This window comes from Prionailurus bengalensis, chromosome B2 (genome assembly GCF_016509475.1).
Source record: "Prionailurus bengalensis isolate Pbe53 chromosome B2, Fcat_Pben_1.1_paternal_pri, whole genome shotgun sequence".
Taxonomy (NCBI): domain Eukaryota; kingdom Metazoa; phylum Chordata; class Mammalia; order Carnivora; family Felidae; genus Prionailurus; species Prionailurus bengalensis.
Genome location: NC_057349.1, coordinates 79,940,075 through 79,964,348, shown reverse-complemented (window position 1 = coordinate 79,964,348; position 24,274 = coordinate 79,940,075). Strand labels below are relative to the sequence as shown.

Sequence of the window (24,274 nt, the reverse complement as noted above, 5' to 3'; positions counted from 1 at the left end):
TTTTTTTTATGTTTTTAAAGTAAGCTCTACACCCAACATGGGCTTGAACTCACTCGTGACCCTGAAATCAAGAAAGAGTTGCATGCTCCAGCAACTGAGTCCACCAGGCACCCCAAAGTCTTTCCATTTTTATTTAAATTCTGAAAGAATCCATACACAGGACTTTTTAAATTAAAAAAACATCTCTAAGATGTTTTTTCCAACATATCCCTTATTTGAAAGCTGACAAAGTTGAAATAACAGCAAAAGGAAAGCAATAATATTTTTTCTTGTTGTGTTTATCAATACCGTACATGTATGAATGACAGTGAATTAGAAGCTCTTAAACCTGTGTGCGACTCTTCTTTCTACCTGAGGGTGGAGCATAATTCAGGATTTGGCTTTTATTGATTTTTTGTGGATTTGTTCCTTTTTTCTCAAGAATAGCCCAGTTTTCAAATGTTTAGGGTATGCTCCAGTCTACTGCTGGTGTTCCCTCTAAAATCTCTTTTGGCTTTGGGCGTGGTGCGCCTGGGTGGCTCAGTCAGTTGAGCATCAGACTCTTGACTTTGGCTCAGGTTGTTATCTCACAGCTCATGGCTTTGAAGCCTACTTGGGTTTCTCTCTCTCTCCCTGCCCCTACCTCTCTCTTGCATGCTCTCTCTCTCTCTCTTTCTCAAAATAAATAAAAATAAATAAACTCTCTTTGGGAGAAGGCAGAAGATCATCGAAGATCTCCATCCTTTCTGGGTCTCAGGCACAGTGGCTCTATTGGCTTACCAATTGTCCTCTCTTGAACCCCTGGGTCCCTGGGGCAGACATGCTCAGCAACCAGCCCAGGAATGCTCTGTTTGGGTTGACCTTGGACTGGCTGCTGGGGTCCCATAAGTAGGCCTCTGCAGTTTGAATCAGGCCAGCTGAATGTCCTTCCCAGGCTGGTGGGTTTGTTCTGGGATAGCTGAAAGTCTTTAAACCCCCTCTGGGAAAGGACTTCTTCCTTCCCCCTGGGGACTTCCTTTTATAAAATGGATGGGCTAGGAAAATTATCTCAGAGTAACTTCTGATAAAAGCGAGTAGAAGCTTCTTGGGGCTATGCCAGTTGCCCCCTACTCCAGCCACAGCCTAGGACCCACTATCTGCCCTCCCTGCCCAATCTCTGTGTCCTGGACTAGTTTCCAGACTCCCTTGCCCTCTGGTTTCCAGCTGGGTGTAGCCGCTGGGAGGCAGGCACTTCCAGGAGAATTGGGGAGATTGGAGAGAGAGGTCCGAGTATTTCTTCCTACTGCTGTCTCCTTGACAGTGAGATGGTTCTGGCAGTGGTTGCTTCCTCATCAGCTATAGTTCCTGCTTTGTGCCCCCCTGCCCAGTATGCTAGCCCCTTCCTTTACTCCTACTAGTTTTGGGGTGATAATCCCTTCCCACTGTTGCTAATCCCTGTGTTGATTTTCTGAACTCTGTCCATGCCCCTGTGCTTAAATCTCTTAACTTAAAGCTTTCTAGAAGTTAAAAATCTTTGCATGTGCCATCTATTTTCCTCCTGAGAAAGACCTTGATGGATACAGTCATAGCAAGTTATGTTGCCTCCACTTGTAAAATCTCAAGACCTTTCCAGTTAGAAGTAGCTGTCTCCTAGGTGTCAACATTCACCTTCAACACGCACAACTACTACAAACTCCAGAACATGAGTCATGGTTGGCTAGACTGAGAGTTCTTCCAGGGAAGGGACACTGTTCTGAGTATAGGTGGATTCAGCCTCCCTCACCCCTGCACTTAGCCCAGCTCCTGGCATATAGTAGGTGTTCAGTAAATGTCTCTGACAGAGGCAGCACCCGTGGGCCCCAAGAGCTTCCACTCTCAGCTCCCCGCCTCCTCCCCTACACCACCTGCAGCGTTGCTGGCACCTGTAGGATCTGGATCACCATGCTGGCCAGCTGGTTTATTTCTTATTGTGCTTGACAGAAGGAAGTTCATCCACGTGATTTTTGCAGTATCCAGAAAGGGTGGGTACAGTATGTCCTGTGGTAAAAAGCTTGTGGAGAAATGCAGGTTTTAGTTTCACCCCCACATAGTTGCTATTCTTATGTGAGAGTTGCCCCCCTCATCCCCCCAAGCCTTGAAACATTTTATTTTGAGATGTGCGATTACAGTCTATGAAACAAATGAGACAGGAGGTGGTCATGAAGAGCCCCAGTATGTTGTACCTGCGACCTATACCCAAATGCTGCAGAGGAATTATTATTTAGTCTAGGCAGCCATGAGGCATGTTATGTTTTTAAGAAACATTTACATCCGGGTAGGCCTGATTTTCTAATATTCCTGGTGGGAAGCACTTTGAACCATAAATGCACACTGAAAGGCAATTGCTATGGAGACTGAACCTCTGCAGTGCATTTCTCGGAGTTTTCTTCTCTGAGAGCTTCAGCATGTGTCCTAGGCACGCTGCTCTGGATGGGGGGCCTGGGCCCTGCAGTGTTGGGGGAAGGAGGAGGCAGCCCACTTGGGACTGGAACCCTCCCCAGGACGGAAACCTGGAGAAAGCCACCCAAGGTAGGGGTGTGTGTCGGAGGTGGATGGGGAATAGGTTCTTAGGGTGTGCAGGTCCCCAGCTCGCCGGCCTGTGCGGGGACCACGTGCACGAAGAGCGCGTGGGGGCCCCTGGAGCGCAGCCGCGGTGGGTGACCGCGCAGCGTCCCAGGGCCCGGGGTACCGGGCGTGTGCCACCCTGCGCTTCTGGTTAGGTGGAGGGCGCGCGCCGCCCTTCCCCCGTCCCCCCCTTGCCTGGTGTGTGCGCGTCCTCGGCCCAGCGCCCCGCTGAGCGGTGCCAGAACCCGGGAAAGCGCGCGCGCACCCGTGCGGGTGTGTGTGTGTGTGTGTGTGTGTGTGTGTGTATGTGTATGTGTGTGTGTGTGTGTGTGTGTGTGACAGTGTGTGTCAGGTGACTTGGGTCACGCAGTCTCTCTCTCCCTCCTCAGGGAGGAACTGCCGCGCTCCGGCTGACTCCTCCGCCGGCAGGCGGGCGGGGCGGGGAAGGGGGCTCCGGGCGCGGTGGGAACCGCGAGACCCAGACCTGGACGCCGACCGCCGCGGGGGGCGCGCGGCCCTGCCTCCGCGGGCTCCAGCGAACCTCCAGACAAAACACCAATTCAGAAAGAGGTTGCGAGCGGCAGGCGAGGAGGTTTGGCCCCCCACCAGGGTCCCCCGCCGCCCCCGGGACGGCCGGCCGTGGGAGCGATGAGCCAGGTGCTGGGGAAGCCGCAGCCCGAGGAAGAGGACGACGACGAGGAGGATGAACTGGTGGGGCTAGCGGACTACGGGGACGGGCCCGACTCCTCGGACGCCGACCCCGACAGCGGGGCGGAGGAGGGAGGTGAGCGCGGAGTCTCCCGCCCGGCCCCACGCCCCGCGCGTCCTCAGCCCGCAGCCGGTCCCTTCCCTCTGTGTCTTCCAGCCCCGGGCCAGACCAGGCGCGCGGGCCGCGGACTTGGAGGGGGTCCAGGAGCACAGAGTTGAGGAGTGGGGGTGGGGAGGGGCGCCCGAGGAGCCACCGCGGACTGCAAAATGGGGGATACCAGGTGCAGGCGGCAGAGGGGGGGCCCGGATTCGTGGAGAGAGCAGCGAGGAGGTATCTGGGCAGGAGGAATGTATGTTGTCTGTCCCCTTCCAGGGCCAGTATCTTCCCCCACCCCTCAGCCCCAGCTCTCCGCAGGGTCTGGGGGTTGGGAAGGGGAGGGGACCGCCCGGCGCGTCCTGGGATCTCTTACTGAATGCTGCTGTGGAAGCCTGGTCAGATGTCGTGGCTAAAAAAGGCAGCCGGCGGCAGCGTGACTGGCAGGGTCGTCGGCAGCTGCGGGTGTCAGTCTTACCCCGTGTCGCCACGGGAGGGGTCCTTGGGCTGCCCAGGTCTGTGGAGTGGGGGCATCCGTGGAGCCGCGGGGGGATGCGCGCAGGTGATGTGGGAGTCGCCGAGTGGCCGCGGGTTTCCCGGGATCCAGGCAAATACGGTTGTTAGGACACCTTATCTCTGCTCAGTGTCACCACCTGGGCATGGCGGTGCCTGCCCCGGAGTGAGCGCGGGCGGGGAAAGTCGTTACCGCTCAGAAGCAAACTCTATTTCCTGTTTAAGAAGCGGTATTTAGTAATTGTTCAGTCTGTGGGGGTTCCTGCATTTAATTCTTAGGGCCTAAGGAAGTTGAGAGTTTTTAGGATTCCAGAAAGGTTTATCTTTTTTTGTCCGCCTCCAAAGCAAGGGAAAAATTCTCTATCGTAGGGTCACTTGAAAAGGTCAATAGAATCTGGCTGTTGACATCTAGATGAAACTGTATGCTTCCAAAAGAAAGAACTAACTTCTAAACATTTCACTTTGAGGAAATTGTGTGAGGGATAGAACTACCTTTGTGACTTGATTTGGAAGAACTTTTATTGAAAATTCATTGAACTTATTTTAAAATTCCTACACAAAGCCTTTCTCTGGAGAACAGTCGCCATTATTTGACATATGATAGGTGCTATTTTCAATTAATCAGAAAGGGAAGAAAGTTTGAAAAAAAGGGGGGGGGCGGGGGAAGAAAGTTAAATAAGCCTTGGGCCTGAAAGATTAGAAAGAAGCTTTCTAAGTCACACTTTTTCATAGCATCCTGTCTCCAGAGAGGGTTTGTGCTAATTCCCCATTTGCTTAAATTTGGTGTGTGCACCTGTGTGCTTCTTTCTTCTGCACTCCCCATAATTGGTCCCACAGTTGAGCACGTGGCCACGTTTTTGTGGATAAAGGCTTTCAGTCCTTTTGTTGGAGTCTCTAGGGCTACCTTTGGTAATTAAATTGTTCGGTCGCTTTGTTATTATTCAAATTGCTTTCATTAGCTCCTCCTAGATTCTTAGCAGACTCTAGAGATTCAGAATGGGGATGTATTTGCAAGATATTTGAAATGGTAGACACACAATAGGGTGCATGTGTGATACTCTTTTAAAAAAAGAAAAAAGAGAGGCTATATCTGGGAAGAAAAGCCCTGTAATTCGATATTGTCCTGGGGACCTGAGAGGTTCCATGGAAAGTACCGGAACTGCTTATTTATTCTGCAGTTCTTTAAGGGGGCACTTTTAAAATTTGATTTGATGACTTGAAATTGAAATGAAAAGAAAGCTTTGCCTGAGGGGTGGGATTTCTTGAACAAAGGGCTTCCCCAGAGCCTTGTCTTGAATGGTCCCCACTGCTCCTAACCTAAAGGCAAACTCATCTGTAACTGATGCTTTTCATTACTTCAGCAATAAAATCATCCCTCGTGAGTTCTTGGGATCAACATGGAATCTTGCTATAAAAGCATTGAGTGTATTTATGTGGTAAGAGGAGCAATTAATGAATATTTGCTCTTGCAAACATTACTGAAGCTAGGTCTTTCTCCCTCTGGGCCTGCTGTGGGTAGTGGTCTATTCTCAGAAGACTTCCTCTATTATCTCAGGTTCCTGTTCTTTCCGTGTCCCTGACTTTGATTTTGGGGTGTACGCCCGACTGCAGAATCACTATCAGGGCGTTCACTTTCTAGAGTGGCAGATAGGGTCCTCAGTCAGCAGTTCTAGCAGCAATTATTCCTGACAGTGTCATGCCAGCCAGTATGGTCCTGGGGAGTCGAGATGAGGGTGGAGGCCAGGAGTTGTGACTTCCCTTTCTGGAACCTCAGAGTGCCACCAAAGGGTCATCCCAATTTCTAATGGGCCCTGGGCACATGTTGCATTAGGATCCTGTATTATTTTTGGCGAATTATGTTTACCGACTCTATAAGAAATGAAATGTGAGGGGAAAGGGGCTTATTTACTCTAAGGAAAGATGGGTATGGTATATTTTGAACCATGAACAAAGCATTTCTCTAATGAACCCCCTTCCCCCTTTACCTTCCTAATGGACTTTATTTAATGCCTTTGCTTAGTAGAGACCTGGGGCTTTTCCCCTGAGGTTTAGAAATCTCCCCTGCAGGTGGCATACCCGACTAGGTGGCATGCCTTACCTAGGCATCACTAGGTAAGTTGCAAACCAGTTTATCAGGAGCTGTGCAAAAGAAGGTAGATTGAAAGTGGATAGCGTGAATTTCATTTCCGTTAGTCTTGGAAGGAACCTCTGATCTTATTTTTAAGACGAGGGCCATGTAAGTTTTACCACATTGTGCTATGCACTTCTCCGGCTTGTACTCCAAATTTTACTCATGAATAGCAGGAGTGTTCTCGGGCACTTTAGTTCTGGTAAAGACAGATTTGGGCACCTCTCAACCTCCCTTTGAGAGTTGTTAATCAGAGATAAGGTGAATCTCACCTTCAACCTCCAGGCTCCAGATAGAACTCTAGAGAATGGAAGCAATCAATAAGCCATTAAAAACAATTGCAGCAGAAATGATTTTTAGACACATGGAGTTTAAATCTTTAGTAAATTACTGTGCTTTAAACACTGCAATAACACGCGGCGCCTGGATGTCTCCGGCAGTTGAGGGTGAGCGTCCAACTCTTGATTTGGGCTCAGGTCATGATCTCACAGTGAGTTCGAGCCCTGACGCAGAGAATCCTTAGGCTTTTCTCCCTGCCCCTGCCTTGCTCATTCTCTCTCTCTCTCTCTCTCTCTCTCTCTCTCTCAAAATAAATAAATAAACAAAAAAAACTGCAATAAGAAGGAAAGCAGTGAAAAGATCATATTTAATCAGAAAGTGAAATTGTTTTTTTCCCAAAGTCTCTCCCAATTTTTAAGGGAAAGACATTATATATACTTGGCTAAAACAGCTGCTCATCCACAGCCCAGCTACATGTGTGTGGTAGGGATTTCCACCGCAGCCTGTGAAGTCTCTCCTAAGAGAGCAAGTGACAGTTTAGGTCGTTACTAGAGGCATGAAGAATCCACCGGTCAGCAGGTGATACTTGTAAATGCAGTGAAACCACCTGTTTGCATCTATTAATCATGAGTGTCAGCCTTTTTTTTTCTTTAAAGTAATTTAAAAGTTATTAGTGAATTCATCCTCTCACTGTTCCTTGAGTGTAAGTAGAGATAGATAATTTTTCTCATGATAGTGAGACTGTGGCTCAGGGGTGCCAGGACTTTTCTGCAGCCACATGAGCTACACCTGAGCAAAGTTTAGGAGAGAGACAAGTTTGTGGATATGTAATCCCTTTCCTTGTAGTTCTGTCTTGTCCAAAAAGAGTTGGGTTGACCCCAGCCCTGGCTATGCCTAATCTCTTGGGTTTCCCTATAGCCCAGGAAATACAGAGATACAGAAGAATTAGAATAGATGAAATACAGAATAGTTAATAGTGACCAAAGTCACACCTTAGACACGATGCTTGTCCGAATACATATATTTAGAGAGGATAGTTTTAAAATTATTTTTAAATTCTAATGTTTATTTTTTGAGAGAGAGTGTAAGCAAGGAAGGGGCAGAGAGACGGAGTCACAGACTCTGAAGCAGGCTATAGGACTCTGTGTTGTCAGCACAGAGCCCGACATTGGGCTCAAACCCACAAACCCGTGAGATCGTGACCTGAGCTGAAGTCAGACGCTTAACCTGCTGAGCCACCCAAGCACCCCATAGACGACATAGGTGTATATTAGATGATTTGTAAACGTGTTGCAGTGATTCATAGAATCTTGATTCTATACTTTTTTTCAGAAATCTCTCCCATTTTTATATCAGAACACATAAGGTAGTCTGGTGGGGAAAAAAGAGGCAGAAACTACGTTCTGGAGTTCTGGATAAGGGATGTAGCTCTGAGTTTGAAAGAGCATCATTGTCAGTCCCAGGTGTCTCTCTGTTTACCCTCTGCTTCAGTCAGTCCCCTGACCCTCATAGCTGTGGTTGGTGACACGGATTCATTTCCTACCTACCACAGCCACTTCTTCTCTGCTCATTTTTCTTACTTTCTTCTCTACCTCCTTTATTCTTCCTTATCTTTTTTTTCTTTTTCAAATCTTTTCTGTTCTTCCTCTCTGCGAAAGCCCTCAAGCTCTCTTGTAACTGGCTTTCCCTGGTTCTGCTGTGATACTCAAGACAAATGGGTTTTTCACTCCTGATCTAAATCATTCAAGATGCTGTCGACTTTCTCCTCTTGAGGTCCTTTCGGGGGAGACTCCTACTCAGTTTCTCAGTGTGTAAAGTAGAGGACCACAGAAAACCCACCTGGATCACTCTCAAAGTGATGGTAAAAAAAAAAAAAGTTCACAAGAACTTCTTGCAAAAGTGTTGGTAAATCAGAACACATCAGAAATGTTACTGAATATATATGTCAAGGAAAAACTCATGTATGGGATTATGTTTTCAGTGACCTGCCAGTGTGATGTGAGAGGATTTCATAAAGATTTGGTGTTCACACATAAATAAAAATTACCTTCAAAAATTTTCATGCCTGGGGCACCTGGGTGGCTCATCGGTTAAGCCTCTGATTCTTGGTTTCAGCCCAGGTCATGACCTCACAGTTTTGTGAGTTCCAAGCCCTGCATCAGGCTCTGTTCTGACAGTGTGGAGCCTGCTTGGGATTCTCTTTCCCTCTCTATTTGCCCCTCCCCCACTCACTCTAAATCTGTCTCTCAAAAATAAACTTAAAAAATTTAAAAAAAATAAAGGTTAAAAAACAAAACAACCCCCCCCCCCAAACTTTCGTGCCTTTGAAAATATATGTTCTGTTTTCTGTTTGCATTTCATTCTCCTAAGTGTTAATCAAATGGACAATGAATCTTTATGATTTTTGCATATTCTCTTATTAGTGGTATTATTATCATTCATATATTTAATTTCCATGTGGGATGGAATTTCTCACTGAGCTCCAGGGTCCTTTTTTTTTTTTTTTAAATTAAGTAGGTTCTACACCCAACATGGTGCTTGAACTCATGCTCTAAGATTGAGCCATGCTCTACTGATTGAGCCAGCCAGGTACCCCTGAGCTCCCGGCTCTTGAATGTGTAAATAGTTCCATTGATCAGAAATGTAAAGGACCACATATAGTGTTGCAAATAGAAACAAACCAGAGGCTTCTTCCTAAAACTGTTAGTATATAGAAACTTAAGCCTTTGTTGACCCCACAGAATACTAATAGCAAAGAAATTCTAACTTTCCCTGAAGGCTATGTGAGCGTTAATGTGGCCACATTCCACAAAAGACCCTCTCATTACCTAGGCTAGGGCTGGAGTAAAAAAACAAAAACAAGAACAAAAAGAACAAAAAGAAAAAAAAGAAAGAAAGGGGGGTGCACCTGTATGCACAGGCTGATAGAGACTTATAGATAAGGACTGGGGTCACACAACTGGTACATGGCAGAGCTGGGACTTGAACCCCAGTTTGTCACTCTCCTTATATTTTTGTTTTTTTGAGAGAGCCTGCACGCAAGCACACCACACATTACAAGTAGGGGGCAGAGGTAAAGAGAGAGAATCCCAAGCAGGCTCCACACTCAGTGAGGAGCCCACACAGGGCTCGATTCCACAAAGATCAGATCATGACCTGAGCCGAAACCAAGAGTTGGACTCTCAACCTGCTGAACCACCCAAGCGCCACCCCCCCGCCCCAGTATTTTTTAAACCATTTCACTTGCCATCACTTTGCCACCATGTTATCCTCATTTTTTGTTAAATCTTTGTTTCACTTTCCCGTTTTGGACCCGTTCAAAGGTTATCATCTGTTGGGGAACTTTCCTTAATTATAGTAGTTTTCAGTTGTATAATACTTAAGAATTTATGAAGTGCATTTCATATGATGTCTCGTTCTCTCCAAAGAGACCTCTTGAGGTTAAGGAGGCAAGGCCGATGTGTTAGCAGGGCATCAGGACTTTAGTTCCCATTTTCCTGATTTCTGGTTCCTTCTTTGTTGTGAACATTCCCAACCCACAGATGAGTCAAGTGTGGCTCCTAGACAGCCTTGTGCTCAAGGTGTGAGGCATCTGTCCCTTCCTGTGTATGTATCAGGCCTATTGGGTTTTGACAGGGATCTGCCAGTTATTGATGAGGTAATTAACCTGTCCAGTTACGTGGTGCCTCCCCATAATGCTGTTCCATGGATGGTGGGGTTTCCCTAGTATTTTTAGCAATCTAGTTACAAAGCCAGACTGTTTGGAAAATTTGGGTACTGACAGGACCCAGTACAAGATAGCTAAGTTATGTTCAGTGCCCCTGACCACAGTAGATAAACTACCGAGGCATAAAGTTCATACTCTTGAGTGCTAATCTGGGCCAAAGTCAGATATGAAGTTTCCTTTTAAAGCTTCTGTTAATTTAGCTTCAAATCCTGTTTAGTGGCTCTAATTCATTCATCCTAACCAACAAACATCTATTGAATGTTTATTGTAGTAAGTATTGAGGCCTCTGTTTTTACATCTGTAAAGGGAAAACATTATCACCTTGAGGATTAGAAGTGACACTGTTTTGAGCATGGTGGCCAAGGCTAAAACCTTTCAAAAATGCCCTCACCACAGCCAACAGGATTAGAGGAAAATGAGCCATTGAGGCATGGGCTTGCATCAAATCTGCATTCCCACATCAAACCTGTCTGTGACCTCATGTGTTCCCACTCTTCCTCCTCTTGGGAGTTCCTGGATTCTTTCCTCACCTGAGCTGCAGGTAGACAGGCACCCCACACTCCACACCTTCAAATACCTGTTCATCCTCTTTCCCTTTACCATCTTTGTGAATGGGCCTGTGTTGGCTTGGTCTGCCAGGTTGGGAACTCGGGGCTTCTTTCTCCCTTGTCCTCTGCGTCCTGGGGATTACTAAATACTATTGAGTCAATTGGAATTTCTTACAGATTCGTTCCTTCCGACCATTTACATGGCCTGTGCCTAAGTTCTTTCATTTTTCATTTGTGTTCTAGAAATGTTGCAGGATTTTTTACCTCAGTACCCGGGGTTCGTTGTCTTGCCACTTCAAAGAATGAAGAGGTGGACACAAAATGAGCAGCAGGCAAAAGTTTATTAGAGTAGAAGATCGGAAAGGGGGAATAGTATGAAAGCTCTCTTTACAGAGACGGGGCATTCAAAAGTGAATGCCTGCTACAGTAGGCAAGGGTGTTTGTTTTACAAGGTTCTGGTCAGCCCTCCCTTCCCTTCCCCCTCAGTCCTTCTCAGGTCCTACCCTTACTGGATTGATAGCTCTAGGTGCTGGGTTGTCCATTCCTGATTGGCTCGTTTTCATTGTATGAGGGGTGGGTCTACAGCCACGTTCCTTGTGGGTCCTACGTTTTATGGTCTACTACTTATTTTTAGTTAGGTCTTTAGTCAAATTCCAGAGGGAAACTTAAGGGGGAGTAGGTGGTATCTGTTACATTCTTAAGAGGAACCTTATGCCTGAGGGGGTTTGCTGTGGTTAGGCAATCCCAGCATTGTTCCAAAATAGTGTTTTTCCCCACCCAGGAACCTCAGGTTCTAATCTTTCTTTGTCTGCCTACTGAATCCTATCTTTTCCTATTATAGAACAACCTAACTGCTGTCAGGGGAGGAAAAACTTATCCTCTTTTCTCTTAGGTTCTGAATTGGGAGCCTGCAAATTAAACTTTTGTCAGTTGACAAAAGATAGATTAACGAGAAAAACAGATTTAGTTATATACTAATGCATGAGAGTACACAGAAAATGCAATTTAAGAGGTGTTTAGAGGGGTGCCTGGCTAGTTCAGTTGGAAAAGCATGTGACTCTTGATCTGGGTGTGGAGATTACTTAAGTGAATAAATTAAAAAAAAAAAAAAGAGGTGTTTAGAATTCCAGGCTTTATTACCATCTTAATAGAGGGTTGGGAGGAGCTGAGGGGCAGTTCTGTGAGAATGAATGACTTCTTGGAAGGGAGTTGGGGAAAGGGCATTTATGGGAAAGCAAATGACTTTTTGGAAAGATAATGGGCCCACCGGAGAAAAGATGGGAGGTAGGATTATTTGGGGATGGAGAAAGTTTTGGGGTGATGGTGGGGTGTCTGGAGCCGACAGCCAAGATAGAATTCTTGAAGACGTCTTTGGTGCAAAAAGGTGATAAAGCATGGGGTCCGGGGACAGGACCCGTGGGCTGGAAGAGCTGCACTGCAAGCATGGGGGTGACCAATTTATGGAGTCCGGGAGATAAGGTCAAGAGGGAGTTTCTAAAGAGACTTTCACATGCTAAAGACTTACTGGAGGTCTAGCTATTGTCAAGCTAAGGTGGTTTTTCCTTCTAGCAAATCAGTAACCTGAAGACCATAGGGAGTTCCTGGACTTCAGGCTGTGATGGGATGGCCTTTTTTTGGTAAACTGGTGCAGACTCTTATCAGTTTAATCCTTTGTTTTTTGCCCTGTCTTGTTTTGGCGTAGCCAGGAGTGCCCAAGGAATATCATACATGTCCCACCTGGGGGGCGGCAGGGGTGGGGGGGCGGACTGGTGCTGTTAGCCTGCATTGTGCCCTTAGCTTGCCCCACGCTCCTTGCTCCTTCGTCAGGGACCACATCTGTTTGGGTGTGGTGTCAACTTCTCTTCTGACTTGTCTCCTTCTTCACTGAGAGATTAGAGTTGTTTCAGGGAAGATTTGTGGCAATTGAGTTCTTTTGGGAGGCTCTGCTTTAGGCAAATACGGGATTTCAGGGACTCCAAAAACTTTTAGCTCAATACAATTTTTATGCCACAGTGGCTTATTCCAAACCCCTTCACTGTCCCCACACTGACCCCGCCTAGCGAGTCTGTTTCTGGAATGAACTTCTTGAAGTGTAAATCTGATCATACTAGTCTCCCCTTAAAATCCTTAGTGATTTCTTCCTGGCTTTCAAGGTAAAATCTAAACTTCTCAGCATCTCATTGATGAGCAAGCAGAGTCTAGCAGTGGTTGACAAAATACTTTTGACCGGGATCCACAATAAAATGTATATATTGTGAACCTAACACCACATAAGTCTAAGTAAACCTAAAAGAGTTTCGCTAGCAGTGTGTACTCATATTATGCATGAGGTACGCTGGTATTTCCCAGCTTCTTCTATTTTCTTTGTTGCAGTTTTTGTTTGCTGTGGAGATAACAGACTTCTGTATCAACTAACCTATTCAAAGATATTTATTGGACTCATGCCATATGCTTTGTAATTTGTCTGTGTATATATGGGACAATACATACAATATATACAGACAATAAATAGACAAGAAGACAGATGTACAAAGTAAAAAGATAGTTTTGTATAGCAGTAAGAAGACACAGGATTATCAGGAAGTGATGGGGCCTCATTCAGCTGAGAGGAGGTAAAATCGCTGCTGGGCTGAGTGGGAAGAAAGCTAACGGAAGCCTGCCAGGCTGAGGGAGGAGCAAGTCCAACGGGGAGGTGAGGAGGAGGTGAGGAACCATAAGGCCAGTGTGGTTGCAGGATAGGGAATCAGTAAGGAAGAAAAACCAGGCCCGGGATGAGAGGACAGCCCATGTAGGGCCTTTTGGGGGAAAGAAGGTGTTTGGATTTTATGTGAAATGCTGTGGGAAGCCATTGGACTCTGTGCAGCCCTTTCTTGCCTTTAAACTACATTCCTTAAACTCCAGGAAGGCCAGGATCTCTTCCTGGCATGACCTTTCCCTCATTCATCACTTTTATGCCTCCTTTTCTTTAAGACTCAGATATTTCTCCAGGGAGCTCTCTCTCTGAGCCCATAACACCTTAGATAGCAGTGCACTGTAACTGTCAGTTTTTCTTGTCTGTTTTCTCCTCAAATCACTAAGGAATGAATCATTTCTTTGTGTCTGCAGCCCCTGGCTCAGCCCCATCTAACACACACTTGGCAGATGATCAGGGAACCTTTATGAAACTGAACAAACTGCCCTCTGGTAAATTTCACCTCCTCCGGCAACTTCCTGCACACCTGCTGACACTTTTAAAGAGTCCTCCCTGGGATTCCATCTCCAGTCCCAAATCCTGTGGTTCCTTTCTGATCTTTCATTTTTAAAAAAGTATTAGCCCTTTCATTGCAGCTCTCATCCTTCATTCTCCTCCACACTTTTATCTTTCTCACGATGTTCTTTTTTTTTTTCTTATTTATTTATTTAAGTAATTTCTGTACCCATGTGGGACTCGAACTCATGACTCCAAGATCAAGAGTCACATGCTCTACCAACTAAGCCAGTCAGGTGCCCCTCTCAGGATGTTCTTGAGCAAGTGGTGATGCACAGGGAAAGGTTAATGGAGACAGCCAGAGGTCTAGAAGGCCAGGAGGTTGGCTGCTGCATTTCCTAATGTGCACCCCTTGCTACCTCTCCCAGAGTGGGATGAGAGGCTCTGCAAACTTCTCAGAAGGTTTCAGAAGCACAGGGTTTCAGAAGCAGAGATACTTGAGGGGAGGTGGGAGAGGATTAGGGGAGAGATTTTTTTATTTTTTATTTTATTTTATTTTTTTATTTTTTATTTTTTTAATATTTTTATTTATTTTTGAGACAGAGCATGAGCAGGGGAGGGGCAGAGAGAGAGGGAGACACAGAATCCGAGGCAGGCTCCCGGCTCCGAGCTGTCAGCACAGAGCCTGATGCGGGGCCTGAACTCACAGACCGTGAGATCATGACCTGAGCTGAAGTCGGACGCTCAACCGACTGAGCCATCCAGGCGCCCCGGGGAGAGATTTTTTAAAAATACATACATGATCTGGGGCACCTGGGTGGCTGAGTTGGTTAAACATCCGACTCTCTTGATTTTAGCTTGCTCAGGTCATGATCTTGAGGTGCATGAGTTCAAGCCCTGAGTGGGGCTCTGCACTGACAGGACCCCGCTTGGGATTTTTTCCCTTCCTCTCTTGCCTCCCCTCCCTGACTTGTTTTCTCTCTGTCTCTCTCTCAAAATAAATTTTAAAAGACCTTAAAACATACACACACACATACATATATATATATATTATATATATATACATATATACATATACATATACATATACATATATATTTACATGATCTGTATCAGACCCTAGAGGCCCATCACCCTTGAGAGCAATGGCAAATCAATTTTTTCTTTGTTTTCTAAAGTAACCTCTATGCCCAACGAGGGGCTTGAACTCATGACTCCAAGATCAAGAGTCACGTGCTCTACCAACTGAGCCAGCCAGGTGACCCTAGAGGAGGGATTTTTGTCAGCAGTCCTCTGTGCTGTAAAAAGCCTCTCCTGATCAATAGCAAAGTGTTTTTCAATGTGGTTCACATAACAAATACATTTATATTGTAAACTAGCATCACATATGTGTAAGTAAATTTAAAAGAGTTTTACTGGTCGTATGTGCTCTTACTATGCATGATGTACTCTGTTATTTCCTAATCTCTTCTGTTTTCTTTGTTGCAGTTTTTGTTGAATGCCATCTGATTGTTGGCTAAAGCCTAGGTGAAGATACCACATACCATCCCCACGAGCTTGGGCACCTTCCTTTTCCCAGAATCCTCAGGTGCAAACAGACTTGTACCTCCTCATTGGATGGGGGTGGAGGGAGTATAAAAGTTTGCAGAAAGGTCTAGCAAGGTACCTGACATGGAGTATATTTCTGTCCATATCAGCTAAATGTAAAATGCATCTGTATGGGTCTGAGGAGTCTCCACAGAGTTGATGGTATCCTTGCTGACCTGGCCTACCATTGCCCAGCAGTTTACCGTTGGTGGCTCACGCTTGAATTTGGCAGGAAAAAGGAAATATTTCTAACTGTGTGTGTATGTTGTAGTGGCATGTGTATCTCATTTCCCCCCCTGTCCGTGTACGTAAACATGCATATACACCACCTCCTCTCTGCACAGTGGCCTCCATCACCTCCCCACTCTCCCAGGAGGAGGAGGTCCATCCTCCAGGGCAACAGTGTGGATGATCATGCCGCATAGACACTTGCAGACCCTGCTGAAGATAAGTTAAAATCTAGACTGACATTCAGCAGTATAAATTGGGAAGAAACAAAGACGTTTACAGACACTTAGATATTTTTGTGTTTGTGCATAATTTGGTGTGGAGTTTTGCTTTCTTTGGTTGGATTGAGTGTTGCACAGCAGGAAAGATTGGATAGACTTTTGGATGGGCCAGCCCTCAGTCTGAATGCTACTTGACCTTCCTGAGCCTGAAATTTGTTTAACTGTGAAGTGGAAATAATACTATGTATTCCTGAAGGAGTTAAATGGGATAAAGAGTGGAGAGTGCCTAGCACAGTACTTGGCATATGGTAGTTGCAGAGTTTTCAGCGCTTGCGTATTTTCCTGTTCTACAAAAGGCATTGTGCCTTTACCTGCATTTGGGCTCTGTTCTTCTTGGAGAGCATCCTTCCCCCTCATCCCCATCAACCCCATCCAAATCCTGCACTGCTTTGTCTGCGTTCATAACCCCTATAATACACTGAGTACAACCCACTGCCTATGGGCATTTCTCTCCTACTCTTTGCATTGATCTAACACTAGCTGTTTGTGAGGTGATAATAGAGTAACTACAGCTCTTGAGGTTTCCGTTTTTGTCCTTGAGAATACATTATTTTTTTTTTTCCTTGGAGGCACCGGGGTGGCTCAGTCAGTTTTAAGCTTCCAGCTCTTGATTTCAGCTCAGGTCATGATCTCACAGTTTGTGGGTTCAAGCCCCATGTCTGGCTCTGCATTTACAGTGTGGAGCCTGCTTAAGATTCTCTCGCTGTCTGGGGGCACCTCAGTAGCTCAGTCGGTTGAGCTTCTGACTTCAGCTCAGGTAATGATTTCATGGCTTGTGACTTCAAGTCTCACATCAAGCTCTGTGCTGACACCTCAAAGCCTGGATCCTGCTTCGGATTCTGTGACTCCCTCTCTCTCTCTGCCCCTCCCCTGCTTGCACTCTGTCTCTCTCTCTCTCTCAAAAATAAACATTAAAATAATAATAATAAAAAGACAAAAACTTTATGACAACCACTTAAGAAAATGTGGAATTGAAATCACAACTTAAAGAATATTTAATATATTGAAATATTTTTGTGTCTTCCATGACTCGCTATACATTAAACATTTTTTTTGAAACTAATTTTAATAATATATGTATATAAATGTGTTTCCTTTTTAAAATTAAAGCCAGGGGGGTGCCTTCCTGGCTAAGTTGGAAGAGCATATGACTCTTGATCTCAGGGTCATCAGTTTGAGCCCTATGTTGGGTATAGAGATTACTAAAAAATAAATAAATAAATTAGCCTAAAAATTTTTATTATTTTTTTTTAAAATTTTTTTAACGTTTACTTATTTTTGAGACAGAGACAGAGCATGAACGGGGGAGGGTCAGAGAGAGAGGGAGACACAGAATCTGAAACAGGCTCCAGGCTCTGAGCTGTCAGCACAGAGCCCGATGCGGGGCTCGAACCCACGAACTGCGAGATTGTGACCTGAGCTGAGGTCGGATGCTCAGCCGACTGAGCCACCCAGGCGCCCCTGAAAATTTTTAAATGAAATCAAAGCCAAATCCCTTTGATGATTGCCCCCAAATCTTTCACTCATGCACTCTTTGTTTGTTGCACATCCTTCTGGATCCTTTTCTAATGCATTTTCACAAGTATTTATATTTTCTATGGGTTTGAGATGACTACTCCTGATGTCATTTTAACCTTTGCCTCATACTTCCCAGCACTCTATCCCTTTGTACTACGTTCTGAGAGGATTGGATGTTCTAGTTCACTACTGCCCTCTTAATCTGTTCTTATTCTGCTTTTCAATCCATATATCTAACCTCCCCCCTACAATTACATTTTTATTTCTAAGGTCTCTAAGGCCATATTTTCCATGGTTGCTCTTGTTCTGAAATTGTCTGTTCCTGTTTTGTGGATACCACCTTTTCTCTGAAGATTTTAATTATACCTGAAACTTTACTCTGACTCCTTTATGAACTCTGCTTCTTCAGATGTATGTTCAAGTGTATGTATGTTAGACATTTGAGGAAATGTCTGGAGAGAAGATAGTACTGCTTCTAGCTGTTGAATCCACACACTGTAGTGAGTTAGGGAAGATCAGAGTACTTGAAGGGTGGAAGTGTGGGTAGCCCCCTGTCTTTCTGGGCATCCTGAGCTCCTAGAGCACCTCCTCCCCTCTCCTACACGAGCTTCTATAGTCTGCTCCCACCTGGAAGTGTGCACTGGGTGGTAGGAGTAGTGCACAGAATTCACCTACTGGCTTCTTCTCACTATGATTCTCCAAATAACAGCCCTGATGGTTGTCTTCATGTCCTTTCCGGTTTGGGCTTCCACCAGTTCTACCTTCTGCAGCAGAATCTTACTAATTCTGGTCAAGGGCTACAGGTTCCCTCTTCAGTCTGACCTTGGTGTTTCTTAGGGATTGCTCTGTAATCTCAACTTTGAGGGGTTTTGTTTGTTTGTTTGTTTGTTTGCTTCAAGCTCAGGTATCTATGTTTATTTGTTCATCCATTTATTTATGGTTTATACCTTTTCTGTTATTTTTAGGGATTCACTGAGGGAGGGGAAGACCATGACATGTTATCAGTCTGAAAATTTTAAAACTGGAAGCCCTGTTTTCTCTTTTAATTTATGCCCTGCTTTTACTAAGACTGACTTGTAATGACAGTACTGAGAGTGAGTAGCATATAATGACTGATGAAGAAGAGAGCTGGTGACTTTTTGGGTGCTTTACTTCTGCATTACTGCTTCTATAGTATATTATCAGCAGATTGTTGAATTGGGTCGAGCTGGACTGGAAAAGAATGTGTGGGTAGGGTGGGGGTGAAGTGTTACATAGAGTGGAATAGTGGCTGCGCACATCTGTACCTGCGTACTTTTTTTCAGTTCTTGTTTTACCTGAAACTTGTGTGTTTACCTAAATCTGCTGCAAATTAAAACATCAAAATATTATATACAGTAAATGAAATTCACTAAGACATTATCAAGTATTAATGTGTTCTAGGTGATTGTTATCATTGTCTAGACAAGAGTTATCATTTCATGTGGTTATTGTTAGTTACAGTAAGAGAAAAAAGAATCACTTTCCAGTTACTATTGAATTAGATTGGGACCAGGGAGTGAGAAAGACATAAGAGGTGTTGTCAGGAGGAATATTGGACACGTTTTCATTTCTTTGAATATGTTGCTAGGAGTGGAATTGCTAGGTCACGAGGTGACTCAGTGTTTAACCTTCTGAGAAACTGCCAAGCTGTTCAAAACACATCATTTTACATTCGTACCCGTACTGTATGAGGGTTCTAATTAGCCCATAGCCTCATCAACACTTGTTACTGTTGATGTTTTTTATTATAACCATCCTAGTGGGTGTGAAATGGCATCTTACTGTGGTTTTTATTAGTATTTCTCAGATCGCTAATGATGTGGGGGCCTCACTTCATGTGCTTTTTGGCCATTTTTGTGTCTTTGGAGAAATGTCCATTTAGGTACTTTGCCTATTTTTTTTTTTTTTAATTAGGTTGTCTTTACTGTTGAATTGTAAGAGTTCTTTATATATTCTGGATACTAGACCCTTATCACATACATGATTTGCACATGTTTTCTTCCATTCTGTGGGTTGTCTTCACTTTCTTAACAGTGTCCTTTGAAACACCCATGTTTTAAATTTTGATGAAGTCCAAAATTCTCTATTTGATGCATAACTCAAATGCATAAGCATCCCTTTAAGGCATAGAGACTCTGATGATCTAGGCAAGGAAGACATTGCTATGGAATGCTAAGGCTGGATTTTTTCCCTGCACAGTTTGCTCCAGGAAACCTCTACTCCTCACACTCCAGATTTGCTGGTTGTGATGTGGAATTGTACAGGTTTTCTGGCCCTCTGGAATGGTGTGACAGGTAGTGACACAGCATTCTTCAGTGTTCTGCACTTCCTAACAGGCCCCTCCATGAGTGGAGTGAGGTAGTTAGCACTCACGGCGTTTGGAAGAGTAGCACTGTCAGTGAATCATAAATCCCATCTGAGGTGGAAGTGAAAGTCCTCTAATTAACCACTGTGACGGCGACTCACCCTCATTCTTGTTTTGTGGTTTCTCCAGTTCTGGACTTCAGCGATCCCTTCAGCACTGAGGTGAAGCCGAGAATCCTGCTCATGGGCCTGAGGAGAAGCGGCAAGTCATCTATTCAGAAAGTTGTCTTTCACAAAATGTCTCCCAACGAAACACTGTTCTTGGAGAGCACGAACAAGATCTGCAGGGAAGACGTTTCCAATAGCTCCTTTGTTAATTTTCAGATTTGGGACTTCCCAGGACAGATTGACTTTTTTGACCCTACATTTGACTATGAGATGATCTTCCGGGGAACAGGAGCACTGATATTTGTCATAGACTCCCAGGTAAAGCTCAGTCTCAGGTACATGGAAGTGCAGCCCCGCCCCCCCCCCCCCCCCCCCCCCCCCAGTTCAAACCAGTTCCTTTGTGATGATTTTGGTTTGGTGTTTTTAGCTGTTTGAGTTCTGAGTTCACAGCTTGGCTCCACTCAGCTTTCGGTGGGGGTGAGGGAGTTTGCAAAGGGGAAAAGGCTCCCTCTGTGCATTCCTAACCAGTGAGCAGTGAGCAATGTGAGTTGAGTTGAGTATGTCTCAGCGAATCACAGAAACCTCACAACCGGAGGGGACCACCATACGGGCCAAAGACAGCAAATACGTGTCCCCCGTGAAACTCTTGGCAGACATCCACAAAACTGCACAGGTTCTCTGCAACAAAAAGATGTGTATAAGTCTACATCTGAAAACGTTTACTCTTTCCTAGGAAGGCAAAGTTCTAAGGGTGCAGTTTTGCTTCTGAATTAAATTATTGTAATTATTACTAGTACACAATTGATTGACAGTGTAACTAGTATGTATTTTATAGGTAACTATTAAATATAAAAAGTAACATTTTGATGAATGTATCTCTTAAGATGATGGATATTTTCCCACTTAATTAATGTATTCATGCTTGAATAAGAATTTAGGATCAATTCTACTTTTGTTTGTGTAGATGTAAGCACTGAGAAACCTTGTTCACATAAATAAGTACATGGATTTGGTTGAGTTACAGCATTTGCTCAATTATTTAAACTCAAGTTATATCCTCTAAGCTGTCCTGTTTTCTACCACAAAGGATTGTTTTTAGTAGTTTACCAAAAGACATCCTGATTGGGCTTTGCTTTAACTTTGAAAGTAAAGACATGGGGACCCCTTGACTGGTGAAGACCCTTGTTACCCAGGTATTAGTTACTCACTTTATCAGTATTCAAACTAGTCTTCTGAATTGTCTCTTTGGTACTCTGGGCCTTTCTCCTGTGAAGTAGGAGGCCAGCAGTTAAAGGGGAGGAGGGGGAAGGGAAGCAGCAGGACCGCAGGTGCATCTCAGGCATGCCGGTATTAGGAAAGAGTACAGGTAACAGAATTGGGACAATGACACTCTTCAAACTCTCCATGTCCAGGCTCTCTTAGAAAGTGTCCTGGAAGCATAGCTTAGCCTCAGGTTTGTTTTGGTTTGTTTGTTTTTTAATTTTCTTTTTTAATGTTTTTTGTTTATTTTTGAGAGAGAGAGAGAGAGAAGGTGAGAGAGAGCATGTGGGGGAGGGGCAGAGAGAGAGGGAGACACAGAATCAAAAACAGGCTCCAGGCTCAGAGCTGGCAGCACAGAGCCCAATGCAGGGCTCGAACTCATGAACCCCAAGATCATCACCTGAGCTGAAGTCAGACACTTAACAAACTGAGCCACCCAGGTACCCCCCCAAGGGCCCTCTGTTGTAGCTGTGGAGGAATAAATGGCAGTAAGTCCTTCAAGAATGCACTAAACCAGCTCTAAGTTCAGGACATGATATTTCCCTGAAACTGGACCAACAATCAGACAGGTGGGCTCAGCACACCTGCCCCTTCCAGGAATGCTGATGGTGTTAGGGAGGAAGGGATGTGGAAACTGTTAGTAACAATGGTTCTGAGCCCATGCTTGGAAAACCATTCTCTGAGAAGACTGCTCATGCCTTAGAGCATCATAAATTCATTCAGGGAGCTAGGTGCCTGTTTAATATAATAATGAAATTTTCAGCTAAGCCTTTTAGTTCCAAGTGATTGCACTGTGTACTAACAGTGTAGCTGTAGGAGTGTGGCCATATGTTAGAAGGGGCTCTTTCTTTATTTTTCGGTGGGGGTGTGCAAGGGAGCGACTTTGCATTCTGGTGCCTGATCTGTGAACAACAGTGCCTCTCCTCCCATGGGCCCATCCGGAAATGCATGCTGTAGACACCTGCATCAGGTCCAGGGCCTGCTGTCAGTTACTGCTTTCCCGGCTGTCCCACTTGTACTGACCCGTTTTCTGGCCCATCTGTGGCCTTGGCAGGAGCCCCTACCTTCCTGCTGAGGTCTGCCAGCACCATAAATTAGGGAGCTTGATCTTAGAAGAGCAGCTGGGTTGTGTGCACGCTGCTGGATGGAGGGCGAGCTCTTGGATGTGTCCCACTCATCTGTCTCTTCTAAGCTCCAGTTTTTCCCACTGCTGTTTCTGGACTTGCTGAACTAGGTAGCAGCAGTAGTAGCCCTACCCTTGGGGAAGTAGATTCCAGTCAGATGACTCATCTTTTCAAGACAGTAGCTTAGTAAGTACTCATTTCAATACCATGTTGTGCTTATGTAGCAATTTGCATTTATAGAATTCAAATGTCCAGTGCAACTCTATCCTAGGTGTTTGTGATATGGCTATAAGGTGGTTAAAATAGGTTCACTTGCCTGTTTTTTAAATTGCAGCTGTAATTTGGTTTTATTTTTTACCTGAACATGAAAAATGGAACTTAAATTTGGGTTGGTAAATATGTGTTTTGTTTTCTTTTTTTCCTTTTCCTAGCTGTAGGGCAGAGAAAGGTGTAAGAATGTTTGAGAAATTGGTCCTTTTAGGTTCCACTTTTTAAAATGTAGGAAAAATATTGAGAGCTGTCATTTACTAAAAAGAAGGAATAACTAGAGAAACTGTTTCAGAGTCTAATATATACTTTTCTATTGGAAGCAGACTGTAAAAGCCATGTTTTGGGGAATATTTATAGGATGTGGTTTAAAGCACTGAAAAGAAAAGCAAACTTCAAGGAGTCTTGGCAGCCTGAAGTCACTGCCTTTATTTCTAAGCAGGGCTCTTTTGGTCTGACGCCTCATATTTTTATTTTTTCCTTGTGAATCCCTCACAATGCCAGTATTGCCATATAAAGATATCACCAAGGAGAACATGTGTCCTCACAGAACGTTGTAAAATAAATGAGAATGAAAACATCAAGAGTGATTTCCTGTGAGCTAAATGCATGACACTGCTGGCCCCCCGGCAGAGCCCACAAAATGTACCCCATCTCAGGGCCCCTGTTGGCCCCCTGAAGCCATTTCACATGTGCCTTGAGATCCACCATGGAGTGTTGGCTTCATCTGCATTGGTGATTGTGACCTGCCTGTAATTCCTAGATATATTTTTTTTTAACTTTATTTATTCATTTTGAGACAGAGACAGAGAGAGTGAGTGGGGGAGGGGCAGAGAGGGAGAGAGAGAATCCCAAGCAGGCTCCGCGCTGTCAGCACAGACCCTGATGTGGGGCTCGAACCCACAAACCATGAGATCATGACCTGAGCCAAAACCAAGAGCCGGACGCTTAACCAACTGAGCCACCCAGGTGCCCCCCTAGATCTAATTTTGGAATGGAAACAAGGCAGTGTATTTTCCCCGAATTTTTATTTGTTGTAGAAGATAGTAACCAACACAGTGGGGAAAAATCATCCATAATCCCTCTGCCCTAATAAACCAAGTATGTTCTTCTTTTAAATGTTATTTTTAGTCCTTGTAGGTATGTGCCACTTCATCACTTAGTTGGTAATCAGATCATTTTATATGCCTGGCAGGCAAGTTACAGTAGCAATTTCTAATCTTTTGAGATTGTGATACTCTCTTGACATTGGTTAGTTTTGCTCACCGACAAGGTCGCTTAACTGCTTGACTCCCTTCTTTAGTTAAAGACATAAACAAGAACAATTTTTGAGGTGTAACTGACATACAACAAAATGCATTCATTATGAGTGTACATACAATTCAGTGAGTTTGATGAATGTATATACCTTGTAACCACTTACTTCACAGTCAAGAAAGATATGGAATATTTCCACCACCCAAAAAGGTTCCCTTGTGTCTTTTCTCAGATAGCCTTCCTCCACATTTCAAGATGACGTAAATGAATTCTGTTTGGTGTTTAGAGATACATATGTATATAGTAATGTATAGAGAGATGATTGAGAATAAACACTAAACTCAGAATAGTGGCTACCTCTGGAGTGTGGGAGTTAGAGTGATGGGGTAGGCTGGGAGGATGGAGAGAGACACACGGGGCTTCAGTGTCTACTGTTTGATTTCTTTCTTTCTTTCTTTCTTTCTTTCTTTCTTTCTTTCTTTCTTTCTTAAGTTTATATATTTAATCTGTATA

At 44.5% G+C, this 24,274-nt stretch overlaps 1 protein-coding gene across 1 annotated transcript in view; it reads left to right on the top strand.

Moving 5' to 3' along the window:
• Positions 1 to 2,849: 2,849 nt before the first annotated feature.
• Positions 2,850 to 24,274, top strand: part of RRAGD (Ras related GTP binding D) — a 41,264-nt gene continuing 19,839 nt past the window's right edge. Inside the window, exons 1-2 of the mRNA XM_043591931.1 lie at positions 2,850 to 3,346; positions 19,876 to 20,171. Coding sequence (XP_043447866.1) covers positions 3,211 to 3,346; positions 19,876 to 20,171 — 432 coding nt within the window. The 5' untranslated portion in view covers positions 2,850 to 3,210. The remainder of the gene's footprint in view (positions 3,347 to 19,875; positions 20,172 to 24,274) is intronic.